The 17,680-nt window shown below is 34.2% G+C and overlaps 1 protein-coding gene across 1 annotated transcript in view; it reads right to left on the bottom strand.

Moving 5' to 3' along the window:
• Dhx15 (DEAH-box helicase 15) overlaps window positions 1–17,680 on the bottom strand; it is a 37,638-nt gene that overhangs the window by 13,342 nt on the left and 6,616 nt on the right. Inside the window, exons 3-6 of the mRNA XM_032917002.1 lie at window positions 15,453–15,646; window positions 6,409–6,568; window positions 5,148–5,366; window positions 2,008–2,175 (exon numbers count right to left, since the gene is read on the bottom strand). Coding sequence (XP_032772893.1) covers window positions 2,008–2,175; window positions 5,148–5,366; window positions 6,409–6,568; window positions 15,453–15,646 — 741 coding nt within the window. The remainder of the gene's footprint in view (window positions 1–2,007; window positions 2,176–5,147; window positions 5,367–6,408; window positions 6,569–15,452; window positions 15,647–17,680) is intronic.

Genomic DNA, 17,680 nt, shown 5'->3' with positions numbered 1-17,680 from the left:
TTATCTAACTGGAAGATTACAGTAAATACTAGCAGAAAACCTTGACATCTAACAACAAATATTTCAGAATCATTTAATGTCAATAAATGTCTTTTACACTGGTCAACTTATGAAAAACAATGACGAATAGCAGAAGGTAGTTTTACTTTCCATAGATCACATATTTATACAATCAATAATTAGAAGGGAAACAAACATATAATGCCTAACATTAATGATAAGAGTCCAACCCACGTGCACTATTCTTTTAAAGTCAGATTTTTGTTGTAGCTCATACAAAGTTAAGCAAGTATCAAAGCTAGAAAACAAACCAGAATACTATGAAGGTATTAATACTCCTAAGTGTCAATCTGTGTTTAAAACTCCCTATCAGACCATTAGACTAGTTAGTTAACACAGGGTTGTGGGGTACAAGATTACAGATCTCATTTTTAAAATGCCATTTAAATACTTAGAAACATGTGTATTTTTTAATTCTTCAGGAATATTTAAGACAGCAAAGCTAGACAATTATTTTGTTATATTAAAAGTGTACTTCACAGGGTTCTTTCAATATACAATGTGATAAAATTTCGTGATGCTGCCAACTTTAAGGAATTACAAATAAGCATCTTTGTTAGGACATAAGCAAGTAGCATACACCCTCTGGATATGATGAACTGATGAAGATTCACATTGTGTGCAAAAAGGGAACTGCTTAGTGAAAATGTCATCATGCTTCTTAGAACAGTGCGTTAACTTAAAACTTGAGAATTATATTTTTTCCTAAAATTAAGTATTTAAAGATTATGATGCCCACATGTAACACCAAGAAGAAAGCAAGACTATGAAGCATGGTTTCTTGCTTCAATTAAAAAAAATTTTTTTCTGGGAAAAAAACAAACAAAAAACCACCTATGCATATAGACATGTGGCCTCCACATGTTTAACAAGTAGAGGATAGTGCTGACTCAGCAAGCTTCATGTCATTACTTTTAACTATCCGTTGCTAGGCATATGTCAAATCCCACAATGTCAGCCTGGGGCTTTTGTTCAATAGTTACTGAAGTCTCTACCGCTGAAATGACAGGATTTAAAAATCATAAAAGGTAGTTTAGAACAAAAAGGGCTAATTTTCATAAAAGTTGTTAGAATTAAGATTATTTCTACAGACTAGACCTCTAGATCTGAAAATAGCTAGATAACATACAAAATACATACAGAAAAATGAATGAATGAACGAACGAACGAATGCAAGAGATGGTTTATAGAGCTGCACTGCAGCCTCATCAATCAGGTAAAGCAAGTAGTAAATATGACCTAGACATAACAGTTCCCTATTCAATTAGGAACTAGTCAGCAAAGCGATCCTGAGGTAGTCAAGGGATTTGCTTGAGAAAAGTAGGAATGTTACACGCCTGTTCTAGACTGTAACTTTGTAATAAATGTTCAAAACCAGCAAAGTGTTAGAATCTCAGGCCGAGGAAACTACCTCAAGGCACACTGCTGTAGTAGAAAGTAAGTCCTCAGCTGGCGTTAGAGCTAAAAATTTGAGGTTACCCTCAAAAACCTGTATCTAAATAAAACCAATATTTAGTTCACTAACTGCTATTAAAGTAGAAATTGTCCTGCTTGGCCACAATAATTATCTAAATTAAGCTAATTTTCATTCTTTTAGCCACCAGAACATGAGTGTTCCCCTCCAATTCAAAGACATTTATTAGCTTGTGTGGTTAACTACTTTAAATAACAGGATCAATAACCCTCCCTTCAAAACCATGGAACCATCTCTGTAAGGACCATGCCCCATTTTACTAAGCAATTCATATTTTGAGGCTTAATAGTAACTAATTAGCCATAGCAGAAACAGAAGAGAATCCAACTATTCTTAAATTCTTTATCCTCCTGCCTCTTCTGCCAGAGTGCTAATCAAAGGCATGTACCATGACATCTAGCTTCTAGTTTGAGTGACAGTACCATGCAGGTTTCCTACTATCAACAATGACTATAGTGAATATTTAATGTTACCTTTCTTCCAATTGCTCCATTCTGTTTTTTTGGAGGTGGTGGCTCAAAAATGCGCTGTTGCTGCTGGGGTGGAAGTGTAGAATATAATGGAATGATTTTAATATCACCAACTTCAGGACCCAAATCATCAACTTCACGCTTTATTCTCTTACAGGCCTCATCAATTTCCTAGAAAATAAAAATGTTAAGAGTATGAAAACAAAGTCTATCTTTGCTGTACACATTCCATTTGTCATATCTATGATCTACCTTCACAGATAATCTATTTCAAATGTGGTAACCAAAATTAAATAAATTTCAGTGTGATTTTTGAAACAACCAAAGAAATTTTGAATTCTGTATTGAGCCAAATATGTAAATACCATATTTGCATTCCAAAACCCATTTCTTGAAGACTCAGATGTCCTAATTAATTCTCAACCAACTGTATTAAAATTGAAATTTCTCACCCAGGAATATTTAACTGCACTCATAACCTTTTCATTTTCACAATCTAAAAGAAACTGATGAGTTAGATATTTAAAATACAGTAATTAGGCTTTAATGGCACATATCACTAACGTGATTATATCAAAGAATTGCTTCATTATGCCTAGTAAGAACAAGCACCTTTACAGTATCAACATAGCTATTTCATAAGTATGCTGACACAAATACATTAGAGCCACATCAGAATGTCAGAATGTTCTCCACCAAGGCAAACTAATCCAATGTATTTGTATTCAAATACAAATTTAAAGAAAGACATAATAAGTGCATTTGGGAAAGAAAGGAGCAGCAGCTCTGGAAGTAGCAAATGGCTTTAAAAAGGAAGGCTGATGGTGGACAATAAATGTTTTGCTGAAGCAATTAAACTTGAAAACACATTAAACGATTATTAAACAATCTTTCATGTATTAACTAGGCAGTCAACTATAGTAACAAAGAGTATCGTTAAGAGAAAAAAGGATTTTCAGGTAAGTTTTGTATCAAATGAGGCTTCCTGACAATGATTTTAAACCAACTTGTAGATTCTGTGTTAAAGAATATAAAATTTGGGGCTGGAGAGATGGCTCGCTGTTAAGAGCACCACTGCTCATACAGAGGACCGGGGTTCAAATTCTAGAACTACGTGGGAGCTCACAACTGTCTGTAACTCCAAGGTCTGACACACTTACATAGACATGCATGTAGGCAAAGCACATAAAATAAACGTAAATAAAAAAATACACATATTTGGAGGTTGGCTCAGCAGTTAAAAGTACTGGCTGTTCAAAGCACCAATATGGTAGCTCACAACCACTTGTAACTCCAGTTCCAGTGTATTTAGTTCTCTGTTCTGGCTTTGAAAACACAAGGTACACATCTGATACACATACATAATACATGCAAGCTGCATACATACACACAAAATGTAAGTATAAAATCCTTGGACAGAACCAACCTTTTTTTTTTTGCCTACTACAAAATAGCAATTTTCTTATAAGGTTATTTGACAGAAGGAAATTATTATTAAGAACCCAAAGTTTGTTTTGAGATTTCAAGTTTCTAGAAAATGAAAAGTCAATGCCATCTATTTGAAAGAAAATTAAAGTCTTTTAAACAAAAGATTGCTTTTAAATGCTCTATAAAGATCAGAATGTCTCCTGCTGGCATGCAAATATGGAATTAAGATCCCTATAAGAGTGAAAAATTTTAAATTAAGAAAATGAGACTCCTAATATTTCAGATTTTTTAATACCAGCTCACTTTAACAGTTAAGTGATAAGCCTAACAGCTACATTCCATGTATTAAAAAAGACTTTAGTAAACATAATAAGGAAATCTATGCAAAACAAACCAGCTGGAAAAGTCTTCAAACCCAAAACATAATGAGAGTACACAACTATAACTTTACTTCATTTTACAACACACCAGCACACAGCTGAAAACACGAGGCTTACTGACCTCCCTTCCCCCATGAATGAAATGAATTATAATAAGCAGACTCAGAAAAAAAGCCTTTTTGGTTCTCTCCATGAGATCAGCTGAAACTTCCAATACCATTCAAATATGCCTCTTCCAGAGTAGATTAAGTCAAGAGGAAGTGAGAAATTGTAGAGAACAAACACAAGAGGAAAAATGAATATTCCACAAGCATTAGCTTCAACAGTTAGAGCGTGAGTGCTGTTTACATGCCATGTGGTAAGATATTAGTTAAGTCTTTCAAAAGATTTATGGAAATTTTTCCACTTTAACTGCAAAAAAAAAAAAAAAAAAAAATGAGTTACATCAAAAGAGGGAAGACTATCCAGAAAACTGGATGCTCAACACCCTTAGCTCACAAGAACTAAGGGAATGTGTCTACAGGAGAAGAATTTACAAACACATTTCCCCAAGACATTTGGCAGCATCTAAATATCTTTGCTGGTTATGGCTAAAAAATACTGCTGCATCTACTGAGTGCTGATAAATGTCCAACAACAAAGGGATCTGAGAACACAAAAATTTCCAACTCACAATATAAATAGTATTTAATCGTAAGGACGATTAAAAAAAACACACACAAAACCCAAGATAACTGAGTGGCATTTACATCATCTGCTAGCAGTTCTATAAGAGCTGGACACAATAAAAAGAAGAGGTTTTGGTGTGTTTGGTTTGCATGAGATTGGAGCAATTTTCCACAACAGTTTAGGTGCAGTTATGTATCATAGTGGGGATGTTTTGGACTATAAAACACTCCTCTGGAAAAGCGACCAAGCCTACATCTTAAATGACCTAAAGAGCTTACACACTGTGTTTTCTCCTCAAACTTCACTTATTTCCAAAAAACATTAAACAAAAAATCAGAACTTGTTTTAGCAAATTCTCTTCCTTCAGACCAAAAATCTACTGACCATACTTAAGACATTCTAGAATAGAACTCAAGACCTTCTACTGTAAAAGGCACCCAAATATTTAAAGGAATTACAACCATCTACCATTTCAATTGTATTTTCTTCACCCTTTAAATATGAGTGTATAAAAAGAGGTGGTCAAGTATTACATATATTCAAAGAATTACACTGAAAACTTGGAAGGACTGAGATGAGAAAAATACGGCCAGCCTTGGTTATATAAGTTTAGAGTTGTTAGCTAAAGGACATTTGTACACAAAAATTACATTAAGCAAATGATACCTCTTGACCAGTCAAGAAAAGAAGAAGGTCTCCTTCCTCTTCTTCACACATATGTATTTGGATCACCGTTCGAATTGCTGCTTCAAGATAATCTCTCTCTGGTTCGGGAGTATAAAAAATCTCAACAGGATGTGTTCGGCCAGGTATAGTTAAGAGAGGACAGTTATCAAAGTAAATCTGGAATTTTCCAGCATCTAGGGTAGCACTCATAACTATAACCTGTAGGAGGAAAACAGCAAATTACTTTTGAGGCTTTATCTCTATAAAGATTCCTAGATGATCCCAAAGAAGAAAAAAAAGTTACTATTCTATATATATTTATTAATCAGCTATGAAGATAGCTTTAATCCCAGACTAGAACCAGGGAAGCAGAGGCCGACACATCTGAGTTCAAGGCCAAACTAACTACAACACAAAGAGTTCAAGACAGCCAGAGCTACATAGTGAGACCCTGTCTCATCATCACCCCTAGAGGGAAAAAGACAGTCTTTAAAGAAACATTAAAAACAAAATACAGGCCAGTGTAGTGGCACACATATTAAACACTAACACTCAAAAAGAGGTAGAAGTAGGTAGATCGCTGTGTGAGTTCAAGGTCAGCCAGGGTTAGAAAGTGAAATCCTATTTTTAAAAAACAAAAATAAAATATAGAAAGAAAATAAAATACGTTGAGGTTTTTTACATTTTAAACTACGTGATAAGTAAATAATGTATAAGGCCCATGTAAGGGATACACTCATATACCATTTAAGCCAATATGTTGTAACATGTAATAATGCGTAATGATACAATTAATTTTTAATTTAATACATTGCATTATAAATAAAAATCAAATAGAGCAAATAGAAATTTGCCTTAAATTAAGCACAGCTATTTTGAAAATCTAAAAAATGCTAGGGTCATTAAGCTGGCTGCCAGCAAGGCACTGGGATCTACATATCTCTGGCCCTAGGATTACAAGAAGGTGCTATCACACTTATACAAGAGTGTAAACAAGCGAGTGCCTTTAATCCCATCACTCTGGAGGCATAGGCCAGGGAATAAGCCTGGTTAACAAAGCAAGTCCAGGAGAGCCAGGGCTAGCACTTAGAGAAACCCTGTCTCAAAAAGCAAACAAAAAAAAGCAAGTGTTTCTTTGGGGGTGATAGTCATATGTACAGTTATTCCCACCATGTCATACTCTGGCCCCTGCAAGCACCCACAGTTATGTGCACACGCATACACAAACACACACTTAAAAATTAAAAAGCTACTTCTTCACCTTTAAATCTGATCTCTGTCTCACAACTTCCTTTAGAACACCCATAAGAATATCCGTAGCCAATGTTCTTTCATGGGCCTCATCAAGAATTATCACACCATAACGCTCCAGGAGGGGATCATTCATAGCTTCACGAAGGAGCATCCCGTCAGTCATATACCTTCAATCACAAAGACAACATTGGTCAAAATCATCTATGTATATTTAAAACTATCCTAAGTAAAAATTGTAAAAATTAAGCTTGCAAAAAAGAGACACTAAAGTTGTATCATAACATCTTACCAAACACTACAATAGACTAAGAAATATAATACAATTCCCCAATCATGGCATAGAATGATCACATAGTTTCACACAAATGACAAAACTAACTAAATTTGTCATTTAAATGCTTTAAAAAATTTCCTTAAAAAAAATTAAAACAAGCCAATAAAGCCAATAAACGAACCATTTTAAGTTGTCTCATGCCATCACACTACTAAAATATTACTATATGAAAAATGTACATTTTGGGGGAAAATGAAACTCAAATTTTTTAAGGTAATAATGTAACAATAGCTAACAGCAAACAATTCTACTATCCTCCATCGATATCACAAATGAAGTGACGTAAAGGACAAAATGAGTTCATTCATAAAGGTTCTGGGAATAACTGACAGCATCAGCACCATGAGAATGCTGATATATAGATGTAAAATCAAAAGCAAACGACATCAAACAGAATGATGACTCAAAAAAAAAAAAAGAAAAAAAGAAACCAGGCTTAGAATGGCTTCAGAGAAGGCAGTTACTACAGAATCCAACCATTACAGAAGGAACCATGTAGAGTCAGTATCAGATCAAGGATAGTTTGTAGAACATTGTATAGGTCAGCCATCTCCTGTCCACTCCACTCTGGCCAGTGCTGTCACTAAAACAAAACAACTATCCTTAAGTTGGGCACCTGGACAAAAACATAGCATGCCTTAAAATGCTAAAGTCACAGTTCATGGTCAATTAAATAAAAGCCCATTTTTTACTTAGAAATGGCATTAACAAAAATCCAAAGCCATTATTTATGACTTAATTTTGGTTCCTTGTCCTGTAATCTAACAATATCTAATCTTTTATAAACCAATTTGACTTCAAGTTTATATCATCTAGTGAAACAGTTAAGTTCAGCATACAACACAGTGAATCCATCTCTTTATTTACTCTAAGAGTAATTCTAAACGTATCAAAACATTTGGCAAACAAGTACACGTTCACTTCATGTCTATTTTGAGGCAAAGAGTTATTATATACCTCTGGCTGGCTTGGACTCTTGAGTGCTGCTGGTAAGAGTCATTATACCTACTCCCCATTTATACAGCTTATGTTTCTACAGTATTCTTTTCAAAATAAATCCCCACCATTTCTACAATCAACTCCAAGATCTTATTTTAAGAACATAAAAGAAAAATCACTGTAAATGTCATAACAATCCAGTCAGGTACCTAATAAGCCACACGATGGCTTCTAGATGCCTTGAAATTTTTCATCTTTTTGAGGGCATTTTGCAATTATTATTTTCAGACTAACATGACCTAGGCAATCCAGTGACAAAGTAAATGTGGATAAGTGCCTTAAGTGCACAAAACTCTTGTTTTAACTTTTAGGGGGACATAAAAGAAGTGGTTCTTATTTCAAGAAGATTTGCTCAAATGTCTGCTATACTGTACTGTATTACACATTTCTAGACTATCATTGCTAGTCTTTCAATAGGAAACCATGTACTTCTGAAAGCACTTTAATTAGCATATTAATTCTGTCTGTTATTTCCAAAAATTCACTGAGATTTGAAATATACACAAAACTAGATCACTATCAAATATTCACAGGAAACGACAAACACCAAACTCATCAATTACAAGTCTTCAACTGATTCTAAGATATACCTCAATTTATTAGAAAGTTGCAAAGCTGGCATATTACAACTAACCTAAACAGGCATTCAATCATAAATATTTAATAAAGTAAAGCCACATAAACAAAAAGCCAGAATTTGTGAATAGCACTAATCTAGCTTAAGTATTTTTCAACAAATATATACAAGTAACATAGACCAACCAATAAGTTGTATGTAAGTTATTCCTAACTAATGATAATGAAAACAAACTTCTGGGTGTGCCAATAAAGATATTTCCAGAAACTTTAAGGGAGTGGGAGGACCCACTGTAGATGTAGGTACAAACAGGCCATAGGATGAAGTCCTGGATTAGAAAGCACCTGAGCGTTACTTCTGCTTCCCCACTGCAGATAGATTATGACCAGCTGCCTCACACTACTGAACTCTATGCCTTCTTCATGATGAAACCCAACCTTTCTTAAAAGGTAAGCCCAAGTAAGCTTTTTCCCTTACAGTGTCGGTATACAGATACACACACACTGACATACTCACATAAACAAGTTTGTAGAAAGCAATTCTTTAAATTATAAAGAATCAACATTTCTAAAAGACATTATGATCTTTTGAATATATCATCCTTGGAGAACTGGTTTCAGTACACCAAGCATCTGTGTGGATTCTGTCTTTTATACAAATTAGCCTAGTATTTTCATATAACTCTAAACATTTTCCTATATATACATTTTAGTTTCTAGATGTACAATACATAATAGACTCTTACATCAAATTGTACAGTTTAAGGAAGGAAAAACCAAGTGTCCAAATTTAATATAGTTACTGATTTTTCCAGATTATTTTCAATTTTCATTTTTACAAATGCAAACCCAGCAGTGTCAACTCTTATTTTTATATTCTTTATTAAACAGCAGTTAGCAATAGAAAAGTTTCTGGATGACAGTAACAATGCACACAACAAAGGAAAAGCGGCTTTTTTTTTTTTTTTGGCAGAAAACAGATCTATAATAAAGACAGTCCCCAAACCTTGAGTAATAGTTCAACTCTACCCTAGCTTATCTATTAAAAACACTGGATTTCTGGTGGACTAATTCAAAACTTATAGCATTAAAGAAAAACTTCAGGCAAACCTTAGAATATGAATACAAGTTTTACAATGTTCTGTTATTTAATATTAAAATCTCTTTATAAACAGTCTATAATCCCTGGCTATGTTATAGACATAGCCAACTGAGTTTGGATAGTTAATAATCTCAATGCACACACACACACACACACACACACACACACACACACACCCCATCCAGAGCCAATCAATTAAACAACTATTTCCATTATAAACTGGTCACTTGAAATGATCTCCTAAATAATTTAAGTCTTCAAAAGAATCATTCATCTTAATAATATAAAAGGTAACATTCCTAATTCTAAGTAGCTTAGTGTATCAAAAATATTTCTTGGTAATTTTCGCAGGATCAAGTTCAATCTAACAATACAACAGTAAAGCATATTACCAATTACAGTGAGAAATACTAGATGTGGTGCTCACCTAAAAATGAAATATACCTCATTGTTCTAATAAATCAAAGTAAAAACCAGGAAATATCAAGCTCCTTTGTGACACACACACACACACACACACACACACACACACACACACACTCTCTCTCTCTCTCTCTCTCTCTCTCTCTCTCTCTCTCTCTCTCTCTCTCTCTCTCTCTCTCTCTCTCGGCTGAAATGCTTAGCCCAGACACCCAAACACGCCGAACAGTTTTGTTATGCCAAGTTATTTAGCCTGTTTCAAGTTTAAGATGCCTAATCAAGAAAAGGCCTAAAAATTTAACAACTATAAACAAACAATTTTTAAATACTTGCCCAATTCCAACTCTAAATTTTGAAGGCAATACTCTTTTACTCCCAGAACAACATGACAAAAAGCTGAGATTATAATTTCTATGCATTTTCCTACCAAATACTGGCACTGTGCAAACAAAGTAGGCCTTCTACAAGTAATTTTTTGCAAGTGCATAAATATTAGAAATAAGTAGGTGATCAAGTTAGCTTACATTGATAAGTCAGTAGAATTCTATTTGAAGGGGGCAAAAAGACCTGAGTTCAGTCTAATGATTAGAAAAGCCAACTTCTGACCTTAAGTGGTGCAGCACACTGCCTTGCATATATACAGATTAAAAAAAAAGAGAATCCCACTTGAAAAGTAATATTTCAGTCAACTGCTTAGTCAACTTACCAATTATTCTGTACTCCCCTGCCTAAGAGCACAAAGATCAAACTAAACCATTTAGCTTACACACTAGAGTTCAATAAGAACGGAGCCTACTACTATAAATTACTTTTAAATCGTACATATGTGGCTTAAAGTAGTAGCAGACCAGTTTTTACTTCTTATCTCAAGCCCTAAGGGCACTTGCCTACATTCATTCCACAATGACAAACATCAAATTCTAATTCATGCTAATATCCTCAACTGTAATTCAATTATTGTGTTATACAGAACTTTACATTGCTTTATTAAGCTCCTTTTAAATTAGTTTAGCTGGTAGGCACCAGTTACTTTCCTATTATTGTGAGAAGACACCAAGACCAAGACAACTTATAAATTTTTTGGAAGTTTGCTTTCAGTTTCAGAAGGCAAGGAGGATTACAGCATGCGGTACTGAAGCAGTAGCTCAAAGCTAACATTATCACCTCAAAGCTGAGGATTCAAGAGACAATGATCCACCCTTTCCTAGTGACATACCTCCTCAAACACTCCCAGGAGGAGTCCTTCCCAAATGGTCCAACTATAGGAACCAAGCACTCAAATATTTGATCCCATGGAAGCCATTTTCATTCACACTAAATCTGACTAGTAAGATTCTACAATATAGCTGGAAATGTACTTCCACTACCACCAGCAGTGTTTTAGCCATGTTGACTACATAGTTAAGCTGAGTGTCAGTATATCATGACTGTACATAGATCAACACACTTAGAATCCTTGAGACAGTTATTAGCTCCTTCCTCTGGAAACTTGCAACTAATTAGTAATAGGGCCGGGACCCAACTCAAGACCTTAGGATAGAGGGATCATCTTGGTTCTCAAATTCCTCATCACTGTGCCCTGTTGGCTAATGCTACAGACTCTAAATTCTTATACAGTTAGCACTTCAGTATTAAATTTGCCAGGAAATATATTATAATTTTCAGGGTGTCACTCTTAAATGTTCCCTACCACCAAGATCGTTACTGAGTAGTGTTTGTATTTTGCTAGTAGGATCTTTTGGCTTCTTCCACCTTCTTGCCTATAAAGAACGCCTACCTTTAATATTAAAACAATTCTATAAATTTTTTATCTAGATTGTATATACTTCTTATTAAAAGTGTATTTCCTTTAAGTTTTAAATGGAGTTTATACAATGAAATTCAAGACTGCCATTCATTTTTCCCTATGTTTCAACCATGTCCTTCCTCTTGTCTTTACCTTTTCTTGGCTTCCTAGCAGCTTAACCTCAAATTATACCAGACAAAATTCTGGGTAGAGTATGAGAACAGTAGTTAACAGAACAAACTCATATCCCTTCAAAATTATACTTGTTTTATATACTAACTTCAGAGTCTCCTTTAAAATCCCAAAACTAAAGCTAATCAGATAACCAAAACAGATACTGAATGAAAGAAAAGGAAATTACCTAAATCTCTAAATCTCCATGTTCTGCTTCATCAACAGAACCTTAAAGAATTTCAGAAGATCCTTATTATATCTTCCCCTTCTCTTAATTTTGCTAAACATTCATCAAGATTCTTATAGTCACAAGTTTCACATTCCTCTGTTGCCCATTTGACTTCCTCAGAGTAAGTGGAGAAGGGAAGAACCCACCAAGTTCCACATACAAGGCAAGCATAGGAGACAGACTCAAATTCTATCCCAAATTTGTAGCTCCACTAAGCAAGACAGATTAAAAATCCCACCTTTGATTATTGTCCACAATAATCTAGTTCTTTAATAACTTAAAGTAATCTGGCATAAAATGTTTATATGTTTGTTCAATGCTTAAAAGTTTTATTACTCACAAAGTAACTGTGGTACTTCCTCAAGCAAAAAACTTTTAAGTGCATGACATGGTCAGGAAGCTCAGGCAGAACTCATTTCTAGGCAATCCTAATCTATAGATATAAAGCAAAAACCAGGACAGGTAGGGCTATAGAAACCCTATCACATGTGCACATACACAATAGAGAGAGCCATACATTGTTCTGATAAACACATATATGCCACGGTTAGCCATGCTCAAACCGACACACACATTACATATTTAAAGGATTAAAAGCTAACCTTTCCCTTAAGGGAACAAAAAAATTGGGGGTGGGGGTTATCCCATATGCCTGGAATTCTGGCACCCTGTACCTGAATCTTTCTATTTGCTTCATTCAACTGGATCGTAGACTGAAAATGCCGACTACACAAGACTGAAATACGGCTCACTGGTAGATCACTTGCCTAGCAAGCATGAGGTCCTGGGTTAGACTCCACACTGTCACCAAGAAACCAACTTCTCCATCAAACGTGAATTATTCTTCCATATAAATATGCTCTACTTCAGCTATCTGAAACTTTGTATTTATATTTGCTCTTGATAGACATAAACCAGATTAATTTCTTACTACTATATTGTCTAATACATAAAGCATTGTTCAATGGCTAAAGTACTGAGTATTTCTTGATAAATAGCTGGATTCCCTCAACATCAAACTACTTCTATTGTTCAGCTGTTATCACCTCAACTACCAGTAATATTATCTACAAAGTCAACTCCAAAATATTTTTTCTACAGATTAAACTGTTCCCTTTCCAAAGTCATTTGTTCCCTGAAAATAAACTAAGAAATGTTCTACGATTTGTTACAACTCATACCAAGAAATTCTTCAATCCATAGCAATGGTATTACACATCAACGTCTTGTTCCAAACATCACGATGAATCATGATGCTCTGATATGACTGTCACAATGGCATTTATCCTTAACCCACTAGTTTTCAGACTGGACTGTTTCTTTAGCTTCCTTAATGCTATGTCTGATCTCCATGTCGACTAATTTGTACAAGGTCAAATCCTCTGCAAACAGTACAATACCTAATGTAGAATTTAATGCATCTCAAACATTGAAAATATATTATGGATACTATACAGGACCAATTTTAAAGACACAAATGTAGCTTTGAACTGTCTGTCTATATTCTGAGATATTCAAGAAAAAAATCTTTAAAATTTAGTCTCCTCTACTATCCTTTTGTATTAAAAGTTTGACTATTTGATGAATATGTAAACACTTTAATTTCTAGATAGAAAAATAGTTAATGCAGGGTAAGGACCTGTCTATACATGCATTCTTCCTACTCAGTACACAACTGACCTTCAGTTTAAAAGCTTTGCCAGTTTTTACTCTCTGGGTTTTCAGTGAGTTAATGCAAATATATCCAGGTACTTTTACAACACTTCTTAGTGAAGTCATCCTATCAATTAAAACTACCACTAGCACTCTTACTACTAAGAGTTGCATTACAATTTTTCTTTCCTTGAAGGAAATAAAACACATACCCATTTCCAAGTCCATTAACAATGCCAGGTTAGTTTTAAAGGATGGTGAACAGATTGTAGAATACCAACAAGCTTAGTTTATCTAGAATAAGTTTTAAAGCTTTAATTTCAAGATCCATCTTTTGAAAGTCCATCCTTCCTCTACTTCTACCAGATACACTATTAATATGGTTTGTAATTTTCTCAAAAATCCACACTGCTTTATTCCCTTTACTGTAGCTTACCGAGAAAATGTGGTACATAATCAAATATTGAAAAGATACTCCTTGTAGAGATGAGGAAAAAATCTATTCTTTATTTTCAAGTTCTTGATATCTACATCTTATAGAGTAATAAAAAAGCTGATTTTATGCAATAGTCATTATACTGTAATTTCAAATCACAGATGTTATCACCTTAAGTTTTATATTCAATGAAAATGAAGATACAAGCCAAAAATACATCCCTTAAAAGTAAAAAAACATAAGCTGATTAGTATTTTAAAGTTGAATTTCTATTAAAAAATTATGAAGTTCAAATGAAACCCAAGAACTTAAAAAAAAAGTGAAATATAAGCTAAAAAGTTAACAGTTTTTACTCTCTGGGTTTTCAGTGAGTTAATGCAAATATATCCAGGTACTTTTACAACACTTCTTAGTGAAGTCATCCTATCAATTAAAACTACCACTAGCACTCTTACTACTAAGAGTTGCATGCCTTTTCGGTTATAAATTTTAAGAGACACACTAAATATTCAAAAACAAAAATATGTACTACTTAAGATCAATGCTCAGATATGGATGAACCAAGAGCCTAAGGATGGTGGATACAGAACCTCATACTATGCTACTGTACCATTTTTCCTAATCCAATCAATCTCATTCATCTTACCACAGGGCATTTCCACACCACAGGTTCACATCACTGACCATGTATTCCAGGTTTGTTTTTTATAACACACTTGAAAACTGCACTGTGACCAAGTTATTTCTAAAACTGACTAATGTCCTATAAACGTGAATACATAAAAGCAAGAGGAGAAAGTAAGATTTGTTGGACAGCAATTATCACTAGTTAAGCAGAATGTAACTGTAAGACACAGAAAACAACTATATAAATTAAGTTACAAGGCTCAAATTGGTCACAGAAGCAGGATCTTGAGATGGTATAAATACTTTATTACAGAACAAGATTCTTCCATGAGCTCACACATAGCAAAAACTACACAATTTTCCTTACCCATAAATAAATCATATCCCACCCACATATCATCTGTTCTAAACATAACTTTTACTAACATTTTTACCCTTTATTACATTTAAATGAACAATCTAAAACACCACACTTTATGCTATTAGTAACATTTTACACAGGATATAGCACCACATAACTAAACTGAAACAGAATTTCTACTGAAAAGCTAAATATACTATCATCAAGAAAAAACACTGACAAAAATCACCTGGCATGTCTATTTTTGTATTTTAAAGCTGGCAATTCCATTAGTAAGTCCTTACCTAATGAAAAAAAAAAAAAAAACCAAACCTATAATTAGAGTAGTATCCACTTTAAAGATAGAGTACTTACTTAAGAATGGTTTTTGCACTACTGCAGTCTTCAAATCGAATGGAGTATCCAACTTCCTGGCCTAACATCACGTCCATCTCATCAGCAACTCTCTGAGCCACACTCATTGCAGCCACTCTCCTGGGCTGTGTACAGGCAACTCCCCTTTTGGGTCCTGGCAAGGATCGCATATACTCCACACACCACTGTGGTATCTATGAAATGATTTCACATTTAAATTATCTGTACCCTACCCACATACAAACTATATGTATCTAATACTTTATCTTACTGTAATTATTTAAAACAAAATTCAGTTATGCAAAGTTGTTATGACTCAGATTACACTAACGCGAGCACTCTAAGTCAGAAGGGGTCATGTACAACAGGGATGTAACATAATAACACTCCTGGGAAAACAAGATCCACTCAGATGTGCTCAATGTGCTCCGCAGTACAGCTGCACCATTAGTATTTTCTAAGCAATGGAAAAAACATCCAATTTAAATTCTATCCTTGAAAGAATTTTAAGTCTCAGAAGTAAAATACAGCAATGTATACTTTTGAAAATCACATTCTTAATTATAAAAATGTAGGCACAAGTATCATATAAATTGCAATCCATCAAAACGTCATTATAACCCTGTTAACTTTTCTCTCAGGAGCAGTATTATGCACAGTAACAGTACCTTAGATAACATCTTAACTAGTTAAGTTCTCAAAATCACCACCTTCAAGTTCAAAGGGACTGAGAACAGCCAAGGGGAAAAGAGAAAAGAAAATTTGAAGCTCAAGGTGGTCACTATGGTGACCAATTACAATATGCAGACATGAAGGGCTTCTCTCATAGTTTGGTTCTCTAGTCATTTAACGGAAAAGATAGGAAGATGTAAATGTTCACAACCTTAAGAATCCTCAGCTATAAGTACCTAGATCTGTTTCATCAAGGATTCTGAAATCTGAAACAGATTCTAATACTAAAGAATGTACAGGGCTTGGATCTCAGTGCTTACATGACGACATCTGATGAGAAATGTTGGCTGATACACTGTTATATATAATTTAGTTAATTACTTTTGCAATTTGACTAGCTCATGCATAAAAACAAATAACTCAAAGGGGAGACAATTATACTGTTTCTCCAAAGAAAATAGTGTATGTTTTTCAAGGGCCTAAATGAAGAAAACTACTAACACTATCTTCCTAGTTCTGGGAACCAACAGAACCATAGTGCTTTTCTAGGAAAGCTTTAAGGATCTACCTTCATTTCACCAACCCTCCTCCAAAAGAAAAGGAAAGTAAAATAAAATCAAACAATGTGAAATTCGAAGCACTGACTAGCAGATTAAAGGAAGTTAGCCCTTAATTCTTAAAACTGTTCAGATTAAAAAAAAAATCCATTCTAATGAAATGAATGACTTAACTTCAAACTTTTAAAAGTTCTTTATACTCTTAAAATAACTAATGAGAAAGTAATAGATTTACATATTAATTCCTAGTGAAACCCATCTTATAAACTTGCATTTTCACCCCACAAAAAATAATTTTTTCAAACTAAACCTTTCTAGTAGGATGTATTTTACATATTCTCAATTCTGCTGTCCAACCTGATAGACAGCACTTAGTTCTCTTTATGTCTGTCCATCTGCACAATGCAAACTACCTTCAATGTGGCTATTAATAAAGCATGAAAAATACATATGGTTTGACTTTCCAAAAATATTAACAAAGATTGTCAATAGCATCTGAAATAGTTTAAAAATTCTACTGGCATTGATAGTTAGGGCCACATTCTCATGAATTTTTTTTTTAAAAAGACATTAAATTTAAAAATTAAGGGTTTGATACAGGGTGTCTCTCTGTAGACAAAGCTGCCCTCAACATGCTGAAATTAAAAGTGTCACTATCCACAGCTAAAAGTTTGAGTTATTAACATAAAGTTGTCCCTCAATTAAATCTTTTAATATTTTTGGTTGCTAGAATATCAAAATGTCTCTATGAAATACTCAGTTTTGATCTGTAGAACATAATTAAAAAAAATCCTAAGCCAGACACAGTGGTCCACATCTAAGGTTCAGCAGGCAAGAGGATAGCAAACTAGAAGCCTAAATAGACTGAATAGCAAGATCCTTTCTTTAAAATAAAAAAAAAAAAAAAAAAAAAAGGGGGGGGGGACACGACACCCTGAGCATAGAGCTCAATGGTAGAGTACCTGCTTAGCAGCATGTTCAATTAGAAATGTGTACCCT

Source organism: Rattus rattus, chromosome 11 (assembly GCF_011064425.1).
Source record: "Rattus rattus isolate New Zealand chromosome 11, Rrattus_CSIRO_v1, whole genome shotgun sequence".
NCBI classification, from domain to species: domain Eukaryota; kingdom Metazoa; phylum Chordata; class Mammalia; order Rodentia; family Muridae; genus Rattus; species Rattus rattus.
This window is presented reverse-complemented; position numbering and strand designations above follow the sequence as displayed.